Genomic DNA, 26,307 nt, shown 5'->3' with positions numbered 1-26,307 from the left:
CCTCTTTTGAATATTTCCCCAGTGAGGGAGAGCAGGCCAGAGGCACTGAGGTCAGCAGATAGAGTCCAGAGCCCATTGACAGCTGCTGGTTTGACTTTGATGCACCATCAGTGTTCAGCACACCGCTTGTCTTGCTCCCCCCCCCACTCCTCTTGCACTAACCCGCAAGCGTGTTTGTTCAACCTGAACGCCGGTAGCCTCTCATTATGCCGCCCATGCAAACTTTGTCTCTTTGCAGCTGTTTAATGGCTGCACGTCTGTTTTTGTTTGTTTCCTCGCCATAAGATTATTGCACCTTTATGGTTGGTCGGGGGGTTGGAATAATCCCTGGCATCTGTTCAGAGAGGGAGGGGTGCACAAAGAGCCAGAGGTAGAGGCTCACTTCTACTTTTTTAAATACGACACCATGCGGCCCCCTATTTCATCCTCTGCCACTGAGACCGGGGCCGTGGCTGGTTTTTAAAGACAAGAGTGATGGAAGGGGCTATGTGCTAACAGGCACAGAGGTCGCTGAAGGAGCTTCCTGCTGCCGTTTATCCCTCCCAAAATGAGCACAGAATAGCAGGAATTAATCTAGTCACTGCCGTATTAGTCTCATTTACTTACAAATGTATGCAGAGAAGTAACTTTATTGTGACCCTAGTAGTGAAGCCTTATTTTGTCTTTCCCTGTGAACAGTGTAATTGTTGTTGGCACAGCTAACATTACACTTTCTCTACAGAAGAAGATTTTTTTCATTCCATCAAGAAGGTTGCGGAATGTGGCTATTGTTATACTTTTCATTGCTTTATTGTTGTTTTTTGTGTCCTACAGCAGAAGTTATAAAGGAGAGGAGCAGCCTAGAGCTCCTCTTGACAGCCTCATCCCCTTCCTATCTTTTTTTCAATTCAAGACTCCATCTTGTCATGGCTTTACTGCCTCCGGTCATTATGGCAGGAGAACAGGAAGTTAATCAACGCAGCATTATCTCCCAGCCTGCACCTGGAGGCAAGGGTGCCAGTCATGCTACCACCCTCTCTCTGTTGGGACCCTCGCCAGCCTGGGAACCCCTCACACTGCAGCACCCTACAGCCTCCCCATGGGCCAGTTTGCTGTGTCTCTGTGCCAGGTCACACTTGTGACACAGCCTTGATGAGCCAATGGGAGCCTCCTTGCAGTGCTGCATCGTTGATGGTGTGTGTGCATGCAAAAAGAAAAGAAGGAAGCAAAAACCACTGGCTCGGTTTTTGTGATCGCTTTGTGCTGCCACATATGTCTCGTATTATTCCAAATCCTTCTGTAGAGAAAGCTTGTGTATTTGGAGACATTATTGCCCCATGTGCACAGGCAAAGTAACAACATAAAGCCCCGGACGAGGCTTTTATCAAACTCAAGCGCAAACCAAACAAGACAATATTTGAACGACATATTCACACTTAAAGGATTGTTGACACTGCAACGTGAGGAGAGATGCAAATCCTTAAAAAACTGAAAAATATATTTTTGTGGAATATGGCAGCAGGTCTGTCCTTGTGTCTCGCTCTCTGTCTGAGAAGCTGACAAATGTTCTTGCTGAAGGGGTGAATTGCTGGCTGTCGCTGGTAATCATTAGGTTGTCTACCAGCATCCAAAGTGCTTTTATTTCTGCCCATTAGTTTGGTGAGAAAATGGCCGGGTATGGTTGAGCATGTTCGCCCTTACCCTCAGACTGATGCAGTAGGCAGGGCAAGCATGGGAAAGTGAAAGTGTTTGAAGTATCTCTATTTATACCAGTGGCAGGTTGGGCATTTTTTTCTTTTCTTTTTACTTCAGTGTCTATAGCATCTCTTTGTACACAACTGACTCCAAAGGTTCTACACCCTTTTCTTAAGTAGCAGTATACACACATGTCAATATTGTGAGACTGGCGTGTAATTATTATTCAAAGGTTAAAGAGTGGATTGATCCATAGAGGAGTGTCAAGGACAGATCAAAGGGATTTGAGGGAGGATCGGACCAAAAATGTTAAAAGCTGCTCACTGTCAAACCCAGAGACATCAATCTTTCTGAGAGCACCTTGATGTCCTCAGAGGAGAACCTGATCAAAGCTTTTGTAACAAAGATGGTCTCAGAAGATGATCTGACCTCAGCTGCATTCCACTTCTGTCTTTCACTTTACTTTTACCAGTCTCCATTTACCTGCCTGAGCTCCCCGGCGCTGCCCCTGTTTCCATCTTTGCCGTGTTTGTGCTGCTGGTTAGACTGTCTGAATATCAATGAAGCAGTCTCACCGATGTATTACAAACACAAGAGAACAGTGATTAAAGATGACATATCTAAGCCTCACTCCCTTCCTCTCTTCTCTTTTTCACAGGAGATCGCAGCTTACTTGATAACATTTGAAAAGCATGAAGAATGGCTAACGACATCCCCTAAAACAAGGTAAGACAATTATACTTCTGCCCTCTTTTAAAACATTAGTTAAGATTCATAGCCCTAAAAGTATTACATTCAGGGAGCCAACATTTCCATTTTTAGTTTTACATATTTTCTTCTTCAAGACCATTTTCCTTATGCACAGCTTGCAATCTCCTTCAAGTTCAGTGCAGGATGTTTAATATTACAGGCTGCTGATGGCTGTTTAGAAAAGTTTACAGTTTGCAGTTAAATGATAGAATATTAATATTGACTAATAATTGCCTTTTGGCGAGCCAATTAACATAACATGCACTGGTGCAGCATCTGTTTTGAATGGTATGTTAATGTTTTCCTATAATAAAAATAATAATAATAATAATAATGCTGTTGAAGCTGGAGGTGTTTGTCTGGGTCAGACTTCACACCCACATGTGAAACTAAATGCCAAGAGCTATTGTAATATTTGAAACAGAATAGGGGTGCCAGCATTGCAATTCATTTATTTTTGTAAATGTAAGCAGGTACAAATATTTGGTCAATGTGCAAATGAAGAACACATTCTCCTTGGCTTTTTTTAGTCTGCAAATTAATGAGTTTTATGGCAGCATTGGCTGTGATGTAATTGTATCATCTACGAAGGATAATCATTAATAATGTATGTGGCTTTGTAATAGAATTTTTCTACATTTGACAGTAGTGGACACCTCTTTGTTTGAGTAGCTTTCCATAATCTCTTCATCATAGACAGCTGTGGAATTGACACCCTTGGCCTCTTTTTTACTGTTCGACTGTCAGACCACACAATCACTTCACTGCTACAGCAAAGTGAACACAATGTCCCCTTTACTAAAGTTTACATTTTCATGCATTTGGAATCAGCTCAATATGTTAAATCTTTCTTTCTCTTTTTCTGCAAGCTGGACTGGCTATGCTTGCATTATTAGCAGTCCTCATCCATGTGTAAATGGACCCTGGGCTCACTGACATAGAACCCACTCCTCTCGTCCCTCTCCCCACACCTCTTCTCTTCGGCTGCCTCGGAGGGACATTGATAATAGTTTTGCATAAAGACACTGCCAATTAGAATATGTTCTCTGGTGTAATTATAGAGCGTGGGCCAAAAGAGCACTGAGCTCACCTGTTTTTTTTTTTTTTCTTATCAAGAATGTCCTCTACTCTCCAACTCACCAAAAATGAAAACAAATGTTAAGCGTATTTGATGTGGCCTGCATAGTTGGTAGTAGACTCACCTTTAGTAATCTCTCCAGAACATGCAGGTGCTGTAATCTTGCTGTAGTAGTATGGCAAATGACATCGAGGAACAAATATAAAAGGTTTAGGGTTTTAAAAAAGAGACTGTGAAGGGTGCTAGAGCATTATAAATGTCAGAGCACTCGCATCCTTCAGCACAAGGGAGCCTAAAAATGACACTTGAGTGAGATGTGAGGGACTTTTGATCCAGTGACTTTCTAGTCAAATGGTCCTCAGGATGCTCATGGCCACAGTCACCACTTGCTGTCTGTTATGTAGTGGTCTTAGCTGCCTGTGTGCTCAGGGATTTCAACCCCATGTCATGTCTCAGTGCAGGTGCTGATATCTCAGCAAATGTGTCACCAGAAAGAAGCCCCCAGTGTGTACCTGAGATCACATGACAGCACAAAATCACATTCAATGTGTGCGTTTACTGTGTGTGTGTGTGTGTGTGTGTGTGTGTGTGTGTGTGTGCGCGTGTGCGTGTGCGTGTGCATGTGCGTGTGCGTGTGCGTGTGCGTGTTCTAGACAAGAGAGGTGGGGAGAGTGGTTTTGAAGTGTTTGTGTTTTCCCAGATGTCAGTGAAAGGGTACAGTGTAGTGATGGATGTTGGGGCCAGGAGAGGTTGGGGGGAGTGAAAGGGTGCAGCATATATGCGTGATTGATGGGAGATGATTGATGGCTGGCCTCTATATGAAAAGCTTTCTGCACAAGGTGATGGGTTAAAAGTTCAAACTCGGGACACCTGTGGTTAAGTGCTGCCTTATCAATTGTCATCACACAGCTTCGGGTGCATGTGGGTGGGGCTCTGTGCATCTGATTGTGGCTGTGCCGTCTGCATGTCTGTTGTGTGTGGGTTGACCCCTGTGGGGAATAGGCTAAGTAGGCTAATTCTGCCCCTGGCAGCGCCTCTAGACAGGGTCAGCGGGGCATGATGGGAGGCAGAGATAAGCAGCAGGGTCATACACGGCGACGCACCGCACTGTGTGGATGCACCGCATGCATGTAACAACTCTGACACATGCAGGTCGTAAACATGGTAGTGGGCCACAGCCAGAGCTCAAGGAGCTGACGCTAGCTGTTTGACCAATGTGACACGCGATGCAGGACATGCACTGAATAGAAATGGCATCCTGTCAACAAAAGGAAGATGAGATGAAGTGGACCAATTACGTGCATGCACAGTTGTATTTTACTAGGCTAATGCACATCAGCCAGGCTCATACAGTAGCAGTGCAGCCAGTGCTGTCTTTTATTTGGGTCTGTTTCTGTTTTGTTTTTCATTTTAAAAGCTGTAACGTGCCAGGGGAGAGTGGTGGAATGCTGAGTGATTGATGTGCCTAGCTCTAGTAATACACATTCCCTTTAAGATAGGAAGTGCAACAGTGCTTAAAATCAATACCAGTGTTCTCCCGCTGACTGCTTGAACAGCACTACAGCTAATTCAGGCCGCACCTGTCAGAGCTGGGGAAATCTTTCCCTTCTCGGGCCTTACACTTTAATTTACACCCACAGCCTCGCTGGCTTCCATTTCCATTAAAGGGAGAGCCTGGCATTATGGCTTTAATGAAGGCCGCAGCCAGGTTGTGATTTAAGATGGCCGTTACCCCGCACCTTCACTCCACAGGAGGGAACACACTTAAAGGGACAATTAGGATTTTCCTCTACTACATCCTTCCAGATAGCCATAGTCATTCTTTCCATTTGCCTTTTTAAAGCTGTGTCCATGATCCTTTAGCTGATGGGATCTGGAGGTGCCTGTGGGAGGAGAGTGAAAACAGAGGGAAGGCACAGACACACCGTGGTTTCAAATCTAGACAATAACATTTGATTTGACCTCATCATGGGCGTTACATGGTGCTCCTGCAGGCGTTTGTTGTCCATCATAAATGACACAAATGTCTCCTTGAGGGGCTTTTTCAGGGGTGTTTGTATGCTGACAGATGGAGAAACTATTGAGTAGAGGATGTCACAAATTGGTCAGCCCAAAGAGGTAATGGACACCTGTGTGTCGTATAGAGATAGCTTGTTATCCTGACCATCCCATAAATGGAACACGGTTTCATGAGTGTAACAGTCGCACATTAGTGTTTCTTTTCTCTACTGTTTGTTTTATATGGCTGGTTAACAGCAACCCATCTCAAAACACAACAGAGAGAGTGCTTCTACGCCTGTCATCCAGATCGCTCTGTATTTGTGTTACTCCTGTCTTGCATAAAATACAAAAACATAGGGTAGACTTGTTACAGCTGTTGGAGTGTTGAATTGGTGGGCTATATCAGCCATTTGCTTTGACTTCTACGCAAGTTTGGAACATAGAAATGTATATATCTGCTTACTTGACCACAGAACACACACACACACACACACACACACACACACACACACACACACATTGTATATTGAAACTATCAAACAATAAGCACCAGTCCTTGGAGGGCCCTCCAATGACACTGAACCTAGCCGCCCCCACGTCCCAGCGCAATAGCCCTCTCTCCTCCCACATCCACATCCACAGCAACAGCAACAGCAACAGCAGCAGCAGCAGCAGCAGCAGCAGCACTCCAAAATGAAACCGAGTCCCTTTAGACAGCTTCCAAAGACAATGCTTTTATTAAAACCTACAGCAGCGGTGCCACCCCAGAGGCGCGGGCACACCAACAACAGAGTAGAGCAGAACTGAGAGGCAGCCTGAAATCTACTAATGACTGTTTGTTTGCTATTGTGTGTGGTGTTTGCTATTGTGTAAGTAGCCTGTGAATTTGTGCAGATATTTGTGTGTATGTGTGACTTTGTGTGTGTGTGTGTGTGTGTGTGTGTGTGTGTGTGTGTGTGTGTGTGTGTGTGTGTGTGTGTGTGAAATAGATAGAGGGGATTGTGTTTCTACACGTGTATACATACGTAAATGTGCTCTTCGTATGCGTGACTACACATTTGAAAAACGCATTGTGGATGAACATATGCAGGCATTTATGAATGTATTGAGAGGGCATGTGTGTGCATAATTAGCGGTGAAACTGTGTGGATGTGTTTTGAATTAGAAACAATGTGCTTGTGTCTTTTTTATAAGAGAAGTAGTATATGGGTGAGTCTGCCACTGTGAATAAGACCTCCCTAGGCCTGATGTGTAGGATGTGCCTGAGAAGGGCGTCTGATAGTGTTTGGTCCTAATGCTTTGTGGCACTCGTTGGCTGGCAGAGTTTCAGAGGAGAGTGGAAAAGGACAGGAACAGCAGGAGAGAGAGAGAGAGAGAGAGAGAGAGAGAGAGAGAGAGAGAGAGAGAGAGAGAGAGAAAGGAAAAGTCGGAGAGGGGGGAAGGCACAAAGAAAGAGGCACATAAACAGAAACAAAGGCATAAAAGATAAAGAGGCGTTCGATAAGATTGCATTGAATGAAGACAGTAGGACACATGGCACTGAATCAAGCCAGAGTTATGAAAAAGCCAACATGTCAAGTAAATGTGAAGAGACTGTTTGTTGAGGTGAACTAGTGTGCTCTCCTTCATTTCTTTCCTCTGCCTGTCCTTCTCTTCTTTTGTTTTTTCCCAACTCATCATGAGTAAAAGTTTAGTTTGTTGTATAGTGACACTTCTCCCCTGGCTGCCCCATTCTGTCGGGTGCTGGAGGACACTGTGCTGCGCTGCTTCCACCCAGTCAACAGCCCTGACAAGGACAGCTATGCCCACCTGGGGCCTTGCGGGCTGGGTGAAATAAAGCCCACCAGGGAAAGTAGAGAGGACATGAGTGAGGTGAACCCATAGAGCATGAGGTAAGAGTGAATGAAAGAGATAAAATGAAAAATAGCCTTCAAAGGAAGAGTGAATATGATGGAGCGAGAGCAGTTTGGAAAATGGAAACATGTCGATAACAGAAGAGAACGGAAGAGATGGAGATGGGAGGTATAGTGATGGATGGGGTGAAGAGAAGAAGAAGTGAGGGGTGAGAGGATTTACGCAAACCGACGAAAGAGCAGGAGAAAGATGGAATAGATGGGGATTGAGCTGACATTGGGCGAGGGAGAGAAAAACGAAAAAAAATAGAGTGGGTAAACAGCAGATAGAGATGGAGTGAGGTGAGCAATGGATTCAACTGACAGATAGAGAAAAGTCCTGTGGTTTTGGGGCATGGGAGGGAGAATGCAAACGGTCAATAGATTACAGCTAGTGCTGGGCCGAGTGCCTGGGCCTCAGACTCCTAGCCAACTTAATAGTGCCTCTCGTTTGTCTGTCCTCTAAAGTAATGCCCAAGCCGAGCCCAGGGAAGCAGCCTGAGCCTGAGGCTAGTGGAAATGGACAGGGGACTAGATATATGTTAGTTCTCATCCCAGCTGCTGTATATTACCCTGGCCAGCTTGCCCACCGGAGACTATTCAATAGAACATAGAACATCATCTAGCTTTATCGCCTTTATTCCCTCTATACTCACCAGGGCTGCCGCTGAAGGCCAGGAAGGGCAGGATCAGCTCTAAGAATGAATCCTTTTTATTACGTGTCCATTTTTGTATGGTAATAGACAATGACGTGTAAGGTATGTTTTTACCTGTGTTAACTGTGTAGCTTTTAAAAAAAAGGGGGCACAGAAGTAAAGGATACTCAGTTCTGGGATGCTAAGGTTATACAAGCTACTGAGTATTGCGCAGCACACATAACAGAAGCAGCATGAAACACAAGCAGGCCTGGCCTCACTCGGTATGCCAATATGGAGGAGGAGGTGGTGGGGAGTAAGGAGTGCAGCCAGTGGCTGGCCACAGGAGAGAGGGGATAAATAAATAGAGGAGGAAGTTGATGTCAAGCAGGTGTTCAAGGAGAAAGTGTCAGCCAAGCGGGCCGAGATGGGGAGAAGTGCTGCCTCTGCAGCCTGATAATAAAGACTTAATTCAATTAGCGCTTCTGCACCGGTGAGCAGCGTGCAGGCTGGCTGTCATGGAGCGGGCCATAGACACAGCAGAGCACACCCTCAGCCACCTAGACACATAGACGACCAGCCCTACACCGACCCAGCACTTCACTTTGCTCTCTGGCTCTCTCCCTTACGTACACGCACGTACGCACACACGCACGCGCGCGCACACACACACACACACACACTTAACATATGTTTCACACCTGAGTCACTGAGCAGTCCAGACACTAAACCCTGCCTACACATCTCTCCTACTCACACACTGACATTCTCAACACACAGACACATTGCCTGCCTCATTTCTCACACTCATCCCTCCCTACAAACTAAAGTCTCTTCAGCTCCTCTCCCTTCATCCCCTTGATTTTCTATTTTCAACCCCCCTCTGCTCTCCACCCCCTCTTGTACCGTCCTCTTCCACCTCGTCACTCTGCTCTGTTTGTGCCGAGTGGCCGTATGTTGGCTTCTACGGTGAGGATTGTGACTGCGAGTCCCTATTTTCAGCCCGTCACGCCCCTGTGCCCAGTTGGGTGTTGTCCTGTAGGCATATGGTGTAGCGGATCCCGGATCCTAGGCCTTTCGAAAGCTCTAGGGGGCATTTCAGTTAAAAACAGCCTCTCGTCCCACGCACCTCTCTATGCCATACCTTGGAATCTGGTCTACCACTCTGATTTGGGTGTGGTCCGAGAATGCCTGTTCCGGATTGGTCACTATACAGTGCCATGGGTGGCACTATAGCATCAGGGAGCGATGCACGGTTTACAGTAAAAGCTCCCACACATACAGGAAGGTGGAGAATGAGGTAAGGAAGAACAGGAAGTGGTAGAGGAACAAGAGGAGGAGGAGATAGGACAGGACACACGGCTTTAGTGATACCGTTTGCTGTTATGTAAAGAGAAGGAGAAAATAGGTCCTGGATAGCTGCCAGAGAGCTGGGTGAATCACTAGCAAAGAACAGGCACGATATGGGTGCACACAAACACACACACACACACACACACACACACACACACACACACACACACACACACACACACACACACACACACACACACACACACACACACACACACTGGCACACATTCTGTCCCATTTCTTTGCCCCAGCTGAGCTTCACAGTACAGGAAGTACAACGGATGATGAGTTGCCAGTGGCACCATTCAGTGTGTTAAAACAGCAAATGGCAGGACTGACCCCTTGCACCTCTTCATCATTTATCGACCAAGAAAGAGTAGCAGACCGGCTTGCTATGTGCCTTCTAAGCCCAGGCCTGCTTTGTGGATCACACACATACACAAGCACCCTTATTTACTTGATCTTTGCCCTTCACCTTCTGGTTGACCGTCACAGTTTGTTTCACGTGGCTCACTGTGCATGAAACACTCTGGGTAATTGTTATTGGTCTTATTCTGGAAGATGGTTAGCCTGTTGATTCTGATGAGACATCTTCATTACTGTAGATTTGTATTAGATAGACAGCCCAGCCCTCCACACCCAGACCCTTACTACTTTAAATGTTTCATTAAAGAGAGGAGAGGATGGAGTGGGTGGAATGTGGAGGATAGCCATCTATTAATTTTGCATCAGTGAATTCATCAATTCAAATATAAGTCAATTGATAAATTATTCAAATCTTTTTTTGTCACATTTGAGAGGAGTGCCTAGAAGGAAAGGTGAGAACCATTTCAGATTGGGTAATTAATATTCATAACTTTTTTAAATGAAGTAAGAAAAATAGCTATCAATTTCATATCAAGTTTTTTTTTGAACACTCGTATAATTAAAAGTGTTTGAGTGAGACAATTCCCACGGTGGTACAATTCCCTACAATTAAAAGCAAAGGGTTTGATTTCTCTCGTCCTCCTTGTCTCCCTTAACTCATTGTTATAGTTACTACCATCCAAATCCTGCAGACTTTTTTTACATCACTGCTTGACTGCTCGAGCTCTGAACAAGATGAATGAATAAGAAGATGATGAATCTCCCCTATCCACATCATGGGTAAAGATAATTAACAAGCCAGTGCAAAATGTGTGACCTCCACCTGCAACCCACCGCTGCCTTGCTGAGAGGTCTTGTATTTGTTTACTGTATGTTACATTTTTCATCATTTCTCAGAGCAATCCTTCTTTGTGTTTGCTCAATTGTGGCGCTCGGGGGAGTTATGGAGACAGGTCATCTAAGATTTAAAGTAGTCCTGCGCCTGACCCAAAGGAAAGCACTGCTGGATACATTAACATGATAGCGATATAATTATGTCGGAATGGACATGAAGGGTTTCAATTATTTACAGGTGATGTGCCCGTGAATTGGCAATGAAGTGGCTCGTAAATTACCCCCTCTGTCTAATCAAGCCTCCAGCAGAATAATGGAGCAAGTATTGCCAGCTCTCTCTCTCTCTCTCTCTCTCTCTCTCTCTCTCTCTCTCTCTCTCTCGCTCTCTTCTCTCTTTTCACTCTTTTCAGTGTTTTTGGTGGGGAGCGGGGATTGGCCACTTACACAGTGGGATGATGACACTCCCCAAATGACATTGGTTGAAAGGCAAGAAATGTGCCAGTGAGCGCAGGTTTAAAACCTCTCCACTTCATCACTGCTCAGTGCTTTACTGTGCTTTATGTCACCAGACAATGATACAGTGACAGCCAAGCATCACAATGTGCAGCACCAGCACCTAATGTGCGCCTTGGTTTTGTGCCTGAAAGAGAGGGGAGAGTATGAGACAGACACATAGACACATTGAGCGGGAGAGAGAGAGAGAGAGAAAGAGAGAGAGAGAGAGAGAGAGAGAGAGAGAGAGAAAACCAGACAGGAAAATAGAGGGCTGCTGTAAAGGTTTGCATGGCCCCGCTCCAATGCAGCCTTCCCAACAGTAGCAACACTGTTCAGACAAAACGCAGCCAGCCACCAGTCGCTGGCTCCTTTCTAGCATCTTCTTCAGAGGCCTGTGGTGTGGGATCCTGCTCAGTTGACTGATGGCCTCTTTGATTGAAAGAAATCAAATGCCAAAGAGTTTAATAGCCTGTTTTAATGTGTCTCTAGTGAGTGTGATTTCCCTGATATGCAGACCTGGGACGATTGATGCAACCTACCAGCTCTAACCACCAAGGAGAGTAGTCAAAATGTTTACCTCAATGCTGGTGTGAGGATTTATTTTATACCATTGTAACAATCACACGGCCATTTCTCAAATGTTTTGGGTAATTGTATTAAACCTATTTTAAGAAAACAAAGACAGGGATTCGCCTTCCCCACCCACCACCATCACAATCCATTATCACCTTAGGCGGTTTACAGTAGAAAGAGGAGAGGGAGAGAAGAGAGAGCTAGAAATGACAGAAAGATGGAGAGGCAAAGGGGAAGTGAGATAAAAGTGAAATGTAATGGAGAGAGAGTACCACCTACCGTTTCTGGCGTCCTCTGGCAGAGAGAATCATTTTTAGGGGAAGACAGGGTGGTCTGTTCTCAGCCAGAGCCTTAGCTCTCGTTTTCTCTCTCTTTCCCCGAAGAAATGAATCTGGGGTGACTGCACCCACAATTAGGGCATGAGAGGATTAGTGGCGAGTTGGAAGGTGGTTGTAGGCTGTTTTTTGTTTGTGCGCTTACTATTCCCTGCTATGCATTGTGGCAGTGGATCTGCACTTTTTTTTTTTCAATCCTCATGTTTTCGAAAATAGAAACATCACAAACAACATAACAAGCCAATGTGCAAGAGGAGAAGAGGGCAAAACAAAGAGCCCAATGTGTGCTGTGCTACTCTGTAACTTTTCCTGTCACCGCGTAACACGTCCTGGGAGCCTAATCCCCAGCAACCCCCAAATGTCTGAACACCCCCCATTTTTGCGTCTATTTCAATTGCATTTAATTTTCTTACAGACAAACACAGCGCTCACAGGGGGGGACTAAGCATTAGGGTTATTATGAGTTTAAAGCACTTAAAAGCTTTTGGCCGTCCTGACACCAGGAGATGCAAGGGTCCAGAGGAGCAGGGAGGAATCACGCTTCAGATTTTAGAGAGCAGCAAGTCCCAGATGTGTGTGCTTGAGTGTTAATAAGTGTGTACGTGTAGGTTTGTGTTCTGTATGCACCTACGTATATGTGCATGCAAAGATTGGCTTTTCACCAGGAGCCTTGTGTCATGCCTGTAGCTCTCCTCTGTGTGGCTTGTGGCAGACTGTATTAGCTCACTGCTTCAAAACAGTCAGATTCTGTATCATGGAATCTTAGGTTGAATCTTTACAGCTCTCTCCCTTAGGTCACACATGGAATTTAAGAGCTTTTCTGAGGCAAAGAGGTGTGACTCGCCCTGAGACTCCCCTCTCGCTCTTTCTCTGCATCTGTGTCTCTCTTCTTTCTCACTCTTACTTATTTCCCCTCACTCTATTTCCCCATGCTACACTCAAGAGTCATGGGGCGCACACTCAGCGGTAAACCAATTTCATTTAGTATGTTTTCACATTTTTATCCAATCACGGCATGCTCAGAGGTTTCAAAAGCCACATGACGCTTTTATTGGGGCCTAATTAAGGATCTCTGATTTAATCCATGTAATTTAATAGAGATCAGTCATGGGTGTGAGGCTTTTGCTTTGTGCATAGGGAAGCAACGTTGATGCATTGCAACCCTGCCTTCTTTTATTGAAGCAGGTCAGGGTAAAGGGATTTGCGTTAGTATGAATGTATGGTTTCCACACTCCACCTGTTGGGCAACGAGGGTACGGAGGCTGAACAAAGGGAAATTTAGAAATAGAAAATGTAGACATACACTTTGTGGCTTCTCTCACATGCACTCTTGTTTTTAACTGACAGCCTGAGCTTCAGAACACAGGCACTCAGGTGGTTTCACTGCCACCAGCAGATCAGTCTCTACCCGACGCCATCCGTTCTATAATTGCCTCTTGGCTTGCTCATTGTTCTCATTCATTTGCCTCTCCGCATACAAAAAGTGTCTGAAGTACTTTCAATTGTTATTTTTGTTTTTCAGAGGTGCGTCTACATCGTTGAGTGATTGGTGCAGGCTGCCTCATTACAATTGTTCACAATTACAGTCAACCCTCGAGACTGTCTGATAGGTTTTAGCTAAGTCTTGGATTGTGATAATAGTATAACAGCATTGCTCTTGCAGAAGGATTGAAACGCAATGCTGAGCAGCATTTTCTGAGCCTTCCAGTGAATGACTTGAATGAGAGTGAGAGAGAACTGCCTGGCATTGTTCTGTCCTTTTCAGTAGCCTTCCACACCCCTCCAGCCAGCCAGTGTTGTGACGCAGTGTAGAGCAGAGAGAAAGCAGAAGAGTTGAGAACAGTCCGGGTTGGCTGGGGTGAGGGATCGCGTGCTGGGAGATGTCTAGACGGTCAGGGATAACGGGCCAGACAGAAAAGGAAGGCGACTGGCAGAGGAGCCTGGGCCATAGGGAGGCCATGTCGAGGGCATGGCTGGATGGGCACCTTATCTGAAATCATGTCTCGTCGCTGTAGACTTCAGCTTCTAGATACTAACAGCATTGACAGTTGACAGGAATAGCGTCCACTTTCTGGCCCAATGCACCATCACTCACTCCTGCCTCAGTCAATAGCATCCCTCTTTGTTTCTACCCTGACTGTCTGCCACTTGACTCCATGTTGTGGCACATGGAAAGTGCATCCAAAACAGTCAACCAGCAAATTTTAATTATTCCATGTATCTGCAAGAACTCACATTGTTTCATAAAACCAATGTCTGTGACAGTCATCCTAGATCTGCACTCTCACAGAGACTTCCTGTCTGGCTCTGCCAGGCTAAACTACATGGCTTTCTTCTGTAAAGTCACAAATTCATGGGATATCTTGACTCTTATACGAAGTAAGAGTTTTTTTTTTTCATTTTCCAGCTGATCTGTGGCAGATGAGGAAAAGTGTGATGACTAATGTCTCCTATGTTTAAGACTTGGGCTCATCTCTCTACCGCTCATTATGCCTGATCCCTACGACAGTTTGGAGGGCGTCGGAGGCATTGCCACGTTGGCCATATGCTTTCTGCGGCTCCTATCTGTCAGAATGTCAGAGCGTGGCGGGGGTGCGCTTTTCTGCACCAACAGAGGAGTGGAGCATAGCACTACAGGAGGGCCTTATTACCTACAGACCCTGCAATAGAGACTCAGGGACGGGCTAGCAGGCATACTGAGTGTTGTGTTTAGAAACAAAGGGTGAGCCATTTAAAAGGCACTCTGCCCAACCAATCGCCCCTCCCTCCCTGAAGCTCCATTATCCCAGCAGAGAATTTAACACAGGATTTTTAGAAGTAAATGCTTTCACAAATTTCCAAGTAATTAAGGCAAACAAATTGATTCCCTCAACATTTTCAATTGAACTTTTGCTTTTGTGTCTCCATCTGGCCAATCCCCTCTCAACCACAACCCCACACGTCACATCTTTATCTGGATTACCACTAAGGAACTTATGTTGTGGCCCACAATCTCCTATAGAGAGATAAAACAAAGCCAAGATTTATTCTTCTTCTGGCATTTGAGGATGTGTCACAGTGCTTGCTTTTTGGGTAACAAGTAACTGTGTGTCTGGTTTTCAAATGTTTTTATGGTCTAAACACCTGACACTTTTTCTTTTTAGGCTGTGCATATATCATTTGGCTGTTAGTAAGGGTCCACAGAGCACACTGATCACAATTGTTCATGGTAATATATACAATAGAAAGTGGTACGGTCCTTCACAATTCTCAGCCCTCTATCACCATTGATCCATTACATTTATATTGAGAGCCTGCTGGCGCATGGTCAGGGCAAAAATCAAACTTTTGCCCTTGACAATCTGTAATCCATACTGTCTGAATTAGGATGCATTAGTGATCTGGTCCCTTCTTACTCAGTTGGTTGAAATGCTAAGTGGAGGGAGGCTCCATTAGAACTGGGAAACTTTAAAAGAGATTTTCTTTATGACTTTTCAAGGGAGACATTATTGTTCAAAAAGTTATCTCAGCTGGGGGAAAGTCACTTCTCAGTTGACTAATGTCTATTAAAGCAGCTCATTTAAATCTCTACTTTATTTTCAAGGTATTTGCTACGATTTCTATGAAATTGCTCTAGCCTTTGAATGGGTTTATTTTCAATACTTATTCATGTAGAAAATGTCTATTTAAGATGGTTGAAATGTTGTATTCCGCATAGACAAGATAGTTGGATGGACACAAATACCTCAATATTAACTATTTTGCAGCAGCAATATTCTCTTATAACATCATTATGGGCCATGACTATAGCTATATCTAAAATATTCATGATGTTTAACATTGTCACATAATCATGGATGGTAAAGTGATAGAAATCGTGATATTTTGTACCATTTAGAAATTGAAATTGGAAGGCTGATATAAACTAGCTGCTCATCTGTATAATCACACCCATGGAGGGACTTTGTGCCATAATGCTGTGAATTATCACAGTGTTTAATGACACAGTTGCGGCAAACTTTTCTGCTATTGGTCAGAGTGCATCTTAAATACTGTAAGTATTCACTCTACACTTCCAGAGATGACGGCAGGTTCAGGAGGTATGGATAGAGAGGGTGGGGCTCATTGCAGTACCCCACAACACAATCCCATGTCCCCTAATTAAATCGCCCAGTCCCATGTAGCGTGGAAGCTAGCGGCTCGGCAGATGTAGCGCCATGTTAAACTTTATGTTGCTTGAAAATGGCTTCCGCTCCAAGTGCATTTGAGACAGAGATGGTTTGACTGTAAAATGATGTGTTTTATGGCACCGTTATCTGGGCGATATTCCTTAAAGATGCAGCGCTGCACGCTGTGGCATTCTCCATCTGCAGGAGGGAGCAAATTGATATGAACAGATCAACAGAGCTATGCCCTTCTGGATGTCCTTGGCACCACACTTGGCCCTGAAATAGATTTTTCTCCATATCTTCTATGCCAAAAAACTCTCATTCAGAGATTTTATACTCCCACTGCTGACACATTTTGTTCAAGTTTGGAGAGGATGTACTGTCGGAATGTCATTCATTTCTACCCTCATTTCTTTCCACACTTTCAAAGTAACCTAATAGTAATGCAGTTTATTGGATATTGGTATTTGTCAGTTTTGTGTGTGTGTGTGTGTGTGTACAGTATGTACCGGGTACATGCGTGTGTGAGAGCACTCTGAGTATGAATTTCCAGGAGCAGAGAGATTGCTTTTGATTTAATGGCTATCGTGCTTGACTTTGTGTGTGTTCCACTGTGGTGGTGTGTCCTTCCCTTGGCTCTGCTGTAGCGGGTATAAACTCTCACAGTCCAACACTATTTCACACATACACATACTTACACACACAAACACAAATATCGTGCCTTGGCTATGCTCCATTAGGTGGGCTGTGTCTTAAACAGGAGGCTGACGTCACCACTTGGCTAGGGAATATAGAACGGGTTGTGTGTATGTGTCTGTGTGTGTCTCTGTATGTGTGTCTCCGGTCTCTGTTTTATTCTCAATGTCCTTATTGTCTCTCCCATGGGCCCCCCCCACCACACACCCTCTTTTCTGTATTTGTGGCCTGCTGGATTCTATTGATCAGCCTGTGAAAGCTTGACTGTCTAAAGAGGAGGACACAGAGAGAGTCTGAAAAAGGGAGGGTGGAGAGTGGCAGTTGTGAGCCCATATGTGTTTTTCAATTTATGAGTGTGTATGTTTGTGGTTGTGATTAAATAAAAATAGAAATAATTGCCGGGCTCCACCCTCCACATCCCTTTCAGGTACAAACTTTACATCTTGCATTTATTAGGCTCATTGGTGATTCACTAATATTGTTGCTATGGATACTTAAGCCCGTTTGAGCTGCCTCTGTGTGTGTTGCTCTTTTTACAGAAGCCATGAAGGAAGATTTACAGCTAGGCCATAACATGTTAAGACCTATTTCGTAAACTTATCAGGTTGTAAGAATAGGCACACAGTGCATGAGCACAGGAAACTGCAGGGACAAGGTTCCATTGTTCTTACGGATGGCAAACTACAGTTGAATTTTATAATTTTGCGGTTTTGCTGTATGTGGCTTTTAAAGTTCAAAAGAATGGTAGAAGTGTAAATTTGAGCAGTTGGCATGTCTGTGCACAGGGAGGTGTGAATGGAGGTTGCCTCCCACGGAGACAGACTGTTACTGTTCAGATCCTCCCTCAGGGCCACACCACTGTCAACTAAGCTTTTACTAACACAACACAATACAATGTTGGTACTATCAACATGGTTGGATCGGTTGTTGTTGCCGTGGGAGGTTGGAATTCCTCCCATGCATCCAATGGTCTTTCTGCTGAAATCTGGCTAAACTCCGAAACCTCGAGGATATTTTTTCTTTTGCTTAAAAGGTAGAATAAAAAACAGAAACACCAGCATGAAGAAGCTGAAAATTGTGTTGTGTGATGACTCAATACGACTGAATTTATGTATTGCTTAAACTCCACCACAATGAATTCAAAAGGTGTCAGTTTTTGAATACACATATTGTATTGTATTGTATATACTGGCCACATCCTGGCTCTGTAGACATGAGATGCTTTTCCTGGCATTGTTTCAGACCACTCACCTCGTAGAGGGCAAGGTCAACGCTAATCACTGCTTACATAATGAATTTGCATGATCATATGGGTCTTCCATCTTAATGACGGAAAATGCCATCTCATACTTTGCTCCTGAATATCCCATCAATGAGCAAATGGCATCCTCGGTGGTGATTAAGGAAGCCTTGACACATGGCTAATGTTGTTATCACGCTGTTCAAACCACTGGGTGACCATTTGTGCCCTGTTGATAGGGACATTGACATCCTGGAAGGCATTGTTCCAATCAAGAAAGAGATGCATAATGAGATAAAGGCAATTGCTGTAAATTAATATATCATCAGCATAGATTTTGCCTGGCTGACGAAGGGATAATGGAACCTGAATCATGACAGAAAGTTTACTTCAGTAAAGAGCTAGCTTATTTGCTTTTCATGTTGGTATTTTGATCATGCCCTGTACATAGGGCTGGGCGATATGGACCAAAAGTCATATCCCGATATATTTTGGCTGAATATCGATATACAATATATATCCCGATATTTTTTTCCGCAAAGTGAGAGCAAATGTTCAGTCAAAGCCAAAATCAAATATGACATGTCACAAGTAGTTTCATAGAAACAGTTGCAAAATCAAATAAATAATAAACCGGTTTCTTCACCTGGTTCATGATTAAATGCTCAGCTGTTCAAATAATAAAATGTAAACCTAAATACTGTATAACAGGAGTAACTTTTTTGAAATCAAAGCTCCATATTTGTGATTCGTTCCAAAGGTCAATTAAGCTTTTGATATTAATATAATCTACTTTGTTCAAAATGTAATGCCTCATGCCTGTAAGCCTAGGTTTATAGTCCCATTCTTCCACTTGATACTGCTTCCACTTAAGTAAACTAAAAGATGAACTATCGACTACAAAACAAAGAAACTAATTAATGTGTTAATACAAAGAATATTTATTATGATCGGTTCACAGATCTGAGTCAAACGGAAACTTCACCCTTCTGAACTAAGAGTTTCTGCTTCAAGGTGAAGTTTAAAACAGACTGAAATGTCCAGGCTCATTCCTCCACTATTTATTTCTGTATGTATTTATGCGTTACATGTAATTTTAACGGGCACTGAGCTCCAGATCCTGCAGCCGCAGACGGTCTCTGCTGCCCCGCTGTAGCTTCTCTCCGTCCGCCTGCCGCCGGCAAACTTAGTGGAACTTTCCGCCGATATCGACATACAGGTCGTCCTGGACTACGTGTAAGATCCTACCGATCACCACTCTGTCTTTGGCTGGTCCGATTTGGATCAGCGGGGACCCATGCAGCAGCGAGGCAAAGCTATGTTTTCCCGGGGGAGACGCTGCGGCCGGCCACGAAGCTCTCAGCCTCCCGCTGCCGCCGGAGCTCAGATTGCTGGTCGAAGGCGGCATACATAATCATAAAACACATTGTCACCTGTTAAATGTTATTCATTGCTGTTTGTTCTTTTCATTTCCTCTATCGAACATAATTAAGCAGTACAAAAGTCCGGCATCTTTAGCGTTGATCTGAATGCTTCGGACCCCTGTTCCAAGATGGCGGCGGTTTTGACGTATGTTTAGAACCTCAAGGCGACATCTGTGTATATATCTATGGGAGCAAGGATCACATTTGAACTATATCGATATATGCGATATGGTCTAATTCCATATCTCATTTAAAAATATATCGATATATTTTTTATATCGATATATCGCCCAGCCCTACCTGTACATAAGACATGCAGGCAATGAAAGAAGTATTCTAGCTTTGCCATTATGCATGCTATATGTAACACAGAATCTTCCTCTCAGGCTTTGTTAAGGCCACGCATTTCTGTCTCCTTTCTACTGTAAGCCCGAACAAATGGTGATGAGGCACAAAACAAAGAAGTCTTTGAAGAACAAAGTGAACCTGCCACATAGAACGACTGGCTGGAGATGAATCCTATCGCAAAGATTGCATGCTTTCAAGACAGGGGAGGGAAAAGCATCCCTAACAACAAAATGATATAAATTACCACTATTATGGTCTATACGGTTCAATTTAATGTGCTTGTAATGATAAATTATTTTGGTTATGAATCTAAAGTGGACCTGAGTGCAGTCGGAGCAGCAGGACTGTTAGAACAATTGCAGCTGTCTCCCAGGGCTGTGGCCATTAGTCAATAAATTAGAAAGTAATTAGTTTCTGCTTCTGTGGCTCTATTTGAAGCGCTTCACACAGGTGTAATGAAAATTTATTGGAGCTGTTGATCCGGAGGAGAAAAGAAAAGTAGAGGATTTGTAGCGTGTGATTGTAATGCAGGATTTCCATCTTCCTCTCTTCTTTTTTGCTTGCAGGGACAGGTAAAGTTAGCCATGATGACCAGCATAGTGAGATTTGGCTTTGGTGTTCAGAGCTTTGTCAACAGGCCAGTTAGCTAGCAGCTATAAATATTTAATATGTGGATACTTAATAAGACGTCATTTTTGGAATATTTTTGAATTCCTGACTTCAAATGATTTAACTTTAACACTAAGGACACGACTTGAGAAGAGCTAAATGAACACGACCAAAATCAACCCCCTTACATTCTCTCTCGCATAAATCATGCGCAAACATATGGGTAGAAAATTCATATGCAACATACAGCATCACATAAAATAAAATAGCATACATACAATTTCAGAGAGGTCTTGTTTGCTTTGCTGTAATTTAACAATTTCTACTGTGCTCACACAAGCCTATGAGAAAGACCGCTAGTTCCCTGGACTGTCTGTTTTCATTCCGATTCTGTGTGCTTTTTGGCCAGCGGGCATCTTATCACCCTTTGTTCTTCATACAGCACACTCATTTTTTTCAGTCATCATTTGACGCACAGTCTTCTTACTCCTACATAAAAAGTGAGAGAACATCAGACTGACTTCAGCAATCAGGTTTACCTAATTGAACAGCTTCACATTTCTCTTTCATGCCATTGTGTGCAGATCAAGGCAGTCACACGAAGCTTTTTGTTGGCAGACAACATCAAGGCTATTTGTTTTGTCTAGTGGAATGTAAGGTCAACAGGAGAGGAAGAACAGAAATTGGAAAGCGCTTGCACAACTATGATGTCAACGAACGGCATGAAAGACAGACAGGGAGAGGGAGCCGCCGCGGCAGCATACTGTATGAGTAAAGAGAAAAAATTAGAGGTGAAAGAGAGATGAGGCGGAGAGAGGAGGCAGTGGGGAGACGAAGAAACAAGTGCAGGCGTAAAGTTATGAAGGCAGCAAGAGAGAGGGAGAGAGACAGAGGAAACACAGAAAGGACGGGGAGTGGAACAGAGACAGGATGGACGGATGGATGAGGACAATGAGGCAGATCGGTCCCAGCCCAGGCTATGGCCAATTAGAATAAAATTAGCTGGACCTTGGCAAAGGCTAGGGCGCACAGTAGGGCATGAAGAGAGGGGAGGAGAAGTGGGGGAGGGGCAAAGGGGGAGAATATCCCGGTGATTAAAACCAAATGATTAGTGGTGTGCAAGGCAGAGGGCTAGAGAACTGGGGTCACCTGAGCCTGCAGGGAGAGAGAAGGTCTAATAGTAATGAGACCAACCTTCCCACTCCTCCTCGTCACCCTCCATCCTCCTAACCCTCTCACCACCCCTTACCTTCCTTTTCTCTTGTTCAGACTCCATTTTTCCGCTCTCACCATTTTTCTCCCATCTCCCGCTGCTCATACACATTCTCCCTTTTTCTGTCTGTCCGTGTGCCTTTCCCTGTCTGAGCCTCCTGCCTTCCTGTGGTAAACCCTATTACTATCTATTACTGTCTCTTGCCTTTGGCCAAAGCGCGCACTAATGCTATTGTTGTGGGAGACAGTTAAGCTTTTTGTGATAAGCAAAGATATATGAGAGTAGTTTGTTTATCTTTTTTAATCACAAGTGTAGATCTGCAGATGTATGATAATAGATGGATTGAGCTGTAACAAAAAGTCAACACAATACTGCCGTCGGTTGCGGACTCCACATGCACTGCTGCCTCAGTTTTTCTTAATGAAGCTAGAATTTGGTCAGACCATTCGTTCCTGTCTAAAGCAACAATCATCTGGAATATAGAGTATTTGAGTTAGAGTAAGGATGGCAACAACTATTCAATTTTCGCACTCTGGTGTTTCACAGAGACAGGAGGCCAGATAACAGTGGTAGTCAAAGGAATCCCCAGAAATGTGTCCTGGTCTAATTGGGTTTTGAGTTTCCTCACGAGTAGGGTTGCTGTAAAACACAAGCTGATTTTGTCAGCATCCTCTGTACTGTGTGCATATGTAATTATTTCAATGTATGCGAGTACATGCTTGTGCATGTGCGAGAATGTAAGTGTGTGTTTCTCTCTTTCAATAATGAGGTCGGGCCCTAGGCATGTTAAATGGCCAGAGGCATGCTAATGGCCAGAAACAACACCACTGATGCATTTACTCTTAAGGCCCTGACACACCAGGCAGATGACAAAGAACTCCAACTATGGCGTCACCTCACGTCTCCTCTGTCTTGGCCACAACGTTGCACTTGAACACACCACAAATACTACAGTCGACGGCCAACTAGCACGTACTGTTCATTCGGTGTCTGCGTAGTAAGGAAATAACACTCCATGCTAGCAGTAGGCGGCAGTAATCTATTTGTCATTCAAAAATGGAAACTGGATATTCACACAGTTGCTATGATACACACAATCTTGAATCTTAGTAATGTACTGTATCTCATTGTACATTTGCCCTCTTATGGTCATTATGTGCAAATAGATATTCCAATAGCGCAAACCCTTGTGTTTTTTTACAAGGAACATTTGAACGTCATTTTTGGCCAGTTTTAACAGCTCAATTGGATTAGATGAAGAGGAAAAATTAGAAGAGCCTTCTGTGTGTGCCCTCTTGACTTCTTCACTTTTGTTTTTCTTCTCATGCACTAATTCGCTTAAGCTGCGTAGTCAATCAGAGGGATTCCTCTCACAAACATCTCAGACGCCACTTCAACATGTTGAATTGTGCTGAAAAGAAGCCGATCATGGTTGACGAGTAGCGACGGTGCGTGATGCACCGCAATAACTAGGGCGACGGACGCTCACGGCCAACGATCTCCTTGGTGTGCTGGCACCTTTAAAGCATCAAAGCACAGCTCTCTTCTGCTTTCAACACCCTATCAAGAACCTTATTCACTACCGTTCCCCACCTTCACCTGACTTCCAGCTCACCATCCAATAATGGGCCAAGTGGGACCCACCATACATTTTAAAACCAAACTTAATTCATTCTACCAATTCTAAACTTTTGTTTTACTTTGATTTCTTCACCCATCCAATTTTTATTTACTTTGCATATTTCCTTTGTAATCAATCTATCTCTTGTTTTTTCAATTATTTGATTCAACAACTTCCATTTTGGCACCCACTGGCCACTTTCCTGGCTCATCTTGGTTATATCTTCAGAGGGCCCCTCATGTCTTTTTCAACTTTTTACAACTGAAAAAAGTAAAAAAAAGCAAGAAAGGACCTCTCACATACCCAGAGAGCAGAGCAGTTATTCAGGTTCTGCCTGTGATGTCTGCCATGAAAAAGTAGTATTGTGTCTTTTTCCTAGGAGGTAGCCAGGGTAACACCAATATGCTGCGAATCAACAGGCAATCATGCAGAACATGCAGAGAGCTCTGATAGCCTGAGAGGACAGAAATCCAGCTCCTAGGTGCTACTCTAAGCCCCAACTTGCCTTAATTACAAACCTTTGCGAGTTTCTCTAAATTAGATTTGCTTACTGTGGGCACACCATTTTCTAGCAAGTCAGTATTTTTCTTACACGCAAGAGCAAATACCTAATGTTTCTCTTTATCTTAAGTATGCTCCGTATCTCTGCATCCCCTTTCTCTCCATCTCTCAAATCCCCTTCTTTTTTGCTCGTTCCATCCATCCCTCCATCATACTTTCTCTGTCTCGGTCTCAGTTTATTTTTGCTACTTTGCTGGAGCAGAGCATAATTTCCTCTGCAGTACAGTGGGCCTGTCAGCCCTGGAGGACTGTTGGAGATCAGAAGACATGTCAGAAGTGTGGTGGGTCTTTTCCACACAGACCTCACTCCGTTATATGGTTGAAGCCAATAGAGAATGTGCAAACACAGCCCTAGGTCCAGGCCACAGGCCTGCAGCAATAGGAGACAGGGATAGGCCTTATTTATAGACTGTAAAAAGAATGGATGTAGCATCGGTGGCGTCACCCATTGGTTTGTGAACTGCTGTTTTGAAGCCAGGAGTTTGCATTTTGGCCATTACCATCTTGGTATTTTGGAGCAAGAACTGACTATAAGAACAAAAAGGCTGAGCTGGGGAGGATGACGCATAAAGCTAGCGCTAGCTAGCTTCATTCTATATCTATACAGAACGCTTAACAAGGCATTAACAAGACATTATTTCCATATAACTTTGATTAAGTGAAAACACTGTGAGAGGATCAAAGTTTTTGATGAAACATGGGCAACACCAAAAAACAAGTTCACGTCTATTTTAATGTACACCGGGCCATGGATAAGCATTGCTAAGCCTCTATCACGATTGACAGGTCAACGTGTAGCCACGCGCCTAAAGCATCCCCTGTTTTATCATCAATTTTAAAAGAAATGGGGCCATCATTCACAAAATGAACATCATGCTGTATTGACTTGAATCTGTGTTAGAAAGATGTTTACTGAGTTAATAAATAAATGCAGAAGTAGACTGCTATAGAAACTGACTTCTTTTTGGAGCCACTAGAGTTGCCCCCTGCTGGAAATTAGATAGTATTCAGGTTTAAGGCACTTCCGCATTGGCTTCACTTTTCTTTCACTTTGCTGCTTTGCCTTACTGCAGTCTGACAGAGATCTATCCATAGGGTGGATTGGTTTGCGAGATAATATAATTCTGTGTGTGTGTTCCATTCTACAGTGGAAAGAAACACAGGCAGCTGCATGCACAGAGGGTGAGAGAAAGAGAGAGAGAGAGAGAGAGAGAGAGAGAGAGAGAGAAGTGACAAATAGACAGTGCACTATATGTGACCATTGTTTGAGTTGCCAAATTGCTCTGTTGTTGGCCAGCGATTATCTGTGCTACACAACACCATGATGAGTTTTCAGCTAGGAGAACATCGGAAAGGGAGGAAAAAGAGAGCAAATAAAGGCCTTCCCTGTTGGCTATCTGTGATGACTTAGCCAAGCCATGAGACTTATAGTACAGTCTGGTGGCTTGTATCACTTTAAAACAAGAAAAGGAGGAACAGAGTAAAACTGCCAACTTCTGCTGCAGAGCCCCCAATGTATTGTACTGTATTACAGTGCCCCAGAGAGGCCTCTGGTCGGAGGTGAGCAGTGGCAGTTTCAGCCGGCCGTAGGGACAGTGGACAGGAGGCCTGGTCAACTGGACGACAGCGAGGGTCACAGGGTCCCCTGGGGAGGAGATATCCCAAAGGGGGTAGGCAGATGGGGTCTGGAATGAGAGTGTTCTCAGACAGGTGGATGGCTGTCACCCTCATTTTGCCACTGCCGCCAGCAGGCAGGTGGCCTATCCCCCCTCCTTTTCCCCTCAAGGGTCACCTTCACATGGCACTGCTTCCCCCTGGGTCCAATCCCATCATATACTATACACTGTATGCACACACACACACACACCTGTGCTCACACACAGACACACCAATGGTTCTCATACCGCGCAACTCTCAGTCAACCCCAGCACCTGGGGAGTGGGTGCGTAAACACTCGCTCTCAAGGTTGAACCCAGGTGTTTCATTTCCATTAAGGCCCTCATCACATTCACAGCCTCCTCCTTCTGACTTTGGTCATAACACAGACGGAATTGTCATTAAATTTCAGATTACCTTCTCTTTGCCTTTGTAGATGTTGAGATGCACAGGGTCTATTTTAGATGTCTGTCTATGAAATAATTATCTACCAACTCTCTGCCCCCGACATCTTCAAAAGAGGATGTTCCATTGATGATATTTGCCCTACATCATAGCTTTGCTCTTGCCGCGACTCTAAAACCCAATATAGCGTAATTAAACTAACAAAGTGACATCAATAAAGACAGAAGTGCTCTGTAATTACAGTCTGTGCTAGGACATCATAACCAGGCAGTGTCATCACCCTAACGAAGGAAATAAATCGATGGCAGACAGACAAAGCCCTGCTTTACGATCCCCTTCTCCTCTGACACACAAAGCCAACCATAAACACGAGTAAGGCGAGAGTTTAATGGCAATCTTA

At 44.1% G+C, this 26,307-nt stretch overlaps 1 protein-coding gene across 1 annotated transcript in view; it reads left to right on the top strand.

Moving 5' to 3' along the window:
- The window catches only part of camta1a (calmodulin binding transcription activator 1a), a 293,931-nt gene that overhangs the window by 129,131 nt on the left and 138,493 nt on the right, over window positions 1-26,307 (top strand). Inside the window, exon 4 of the mRNA XM_028583336.1 lies at window positions 2,333-2,400. Coding sequence (XP_028439137.1) covers window positions 2,333-2,400 — 68 coding nt within the window. The remainder of the gene's footprint in view (window positions 1-2,332; window positions 2,401-26,307) is intronic.

This window comes from Perca flavescens, chromosome 7, assembly GCF_004354835.1.
Source record: "Perca flavescens isolate YP-PL-M2 chromosome 7, PFLA_1.0, whole genome shotgun sequence".
Lineage (NCBI taxonomy): Eukaryota > Metazoa > Chordata > Actinopteri > Perciformes > Percidae > Perca > Perca flavescens.
The sequence above is the reverse complement of the archived record's forward strand: the minus strand, read 5'-3'. Positions and strand labels throughout refer to the sequence as shown.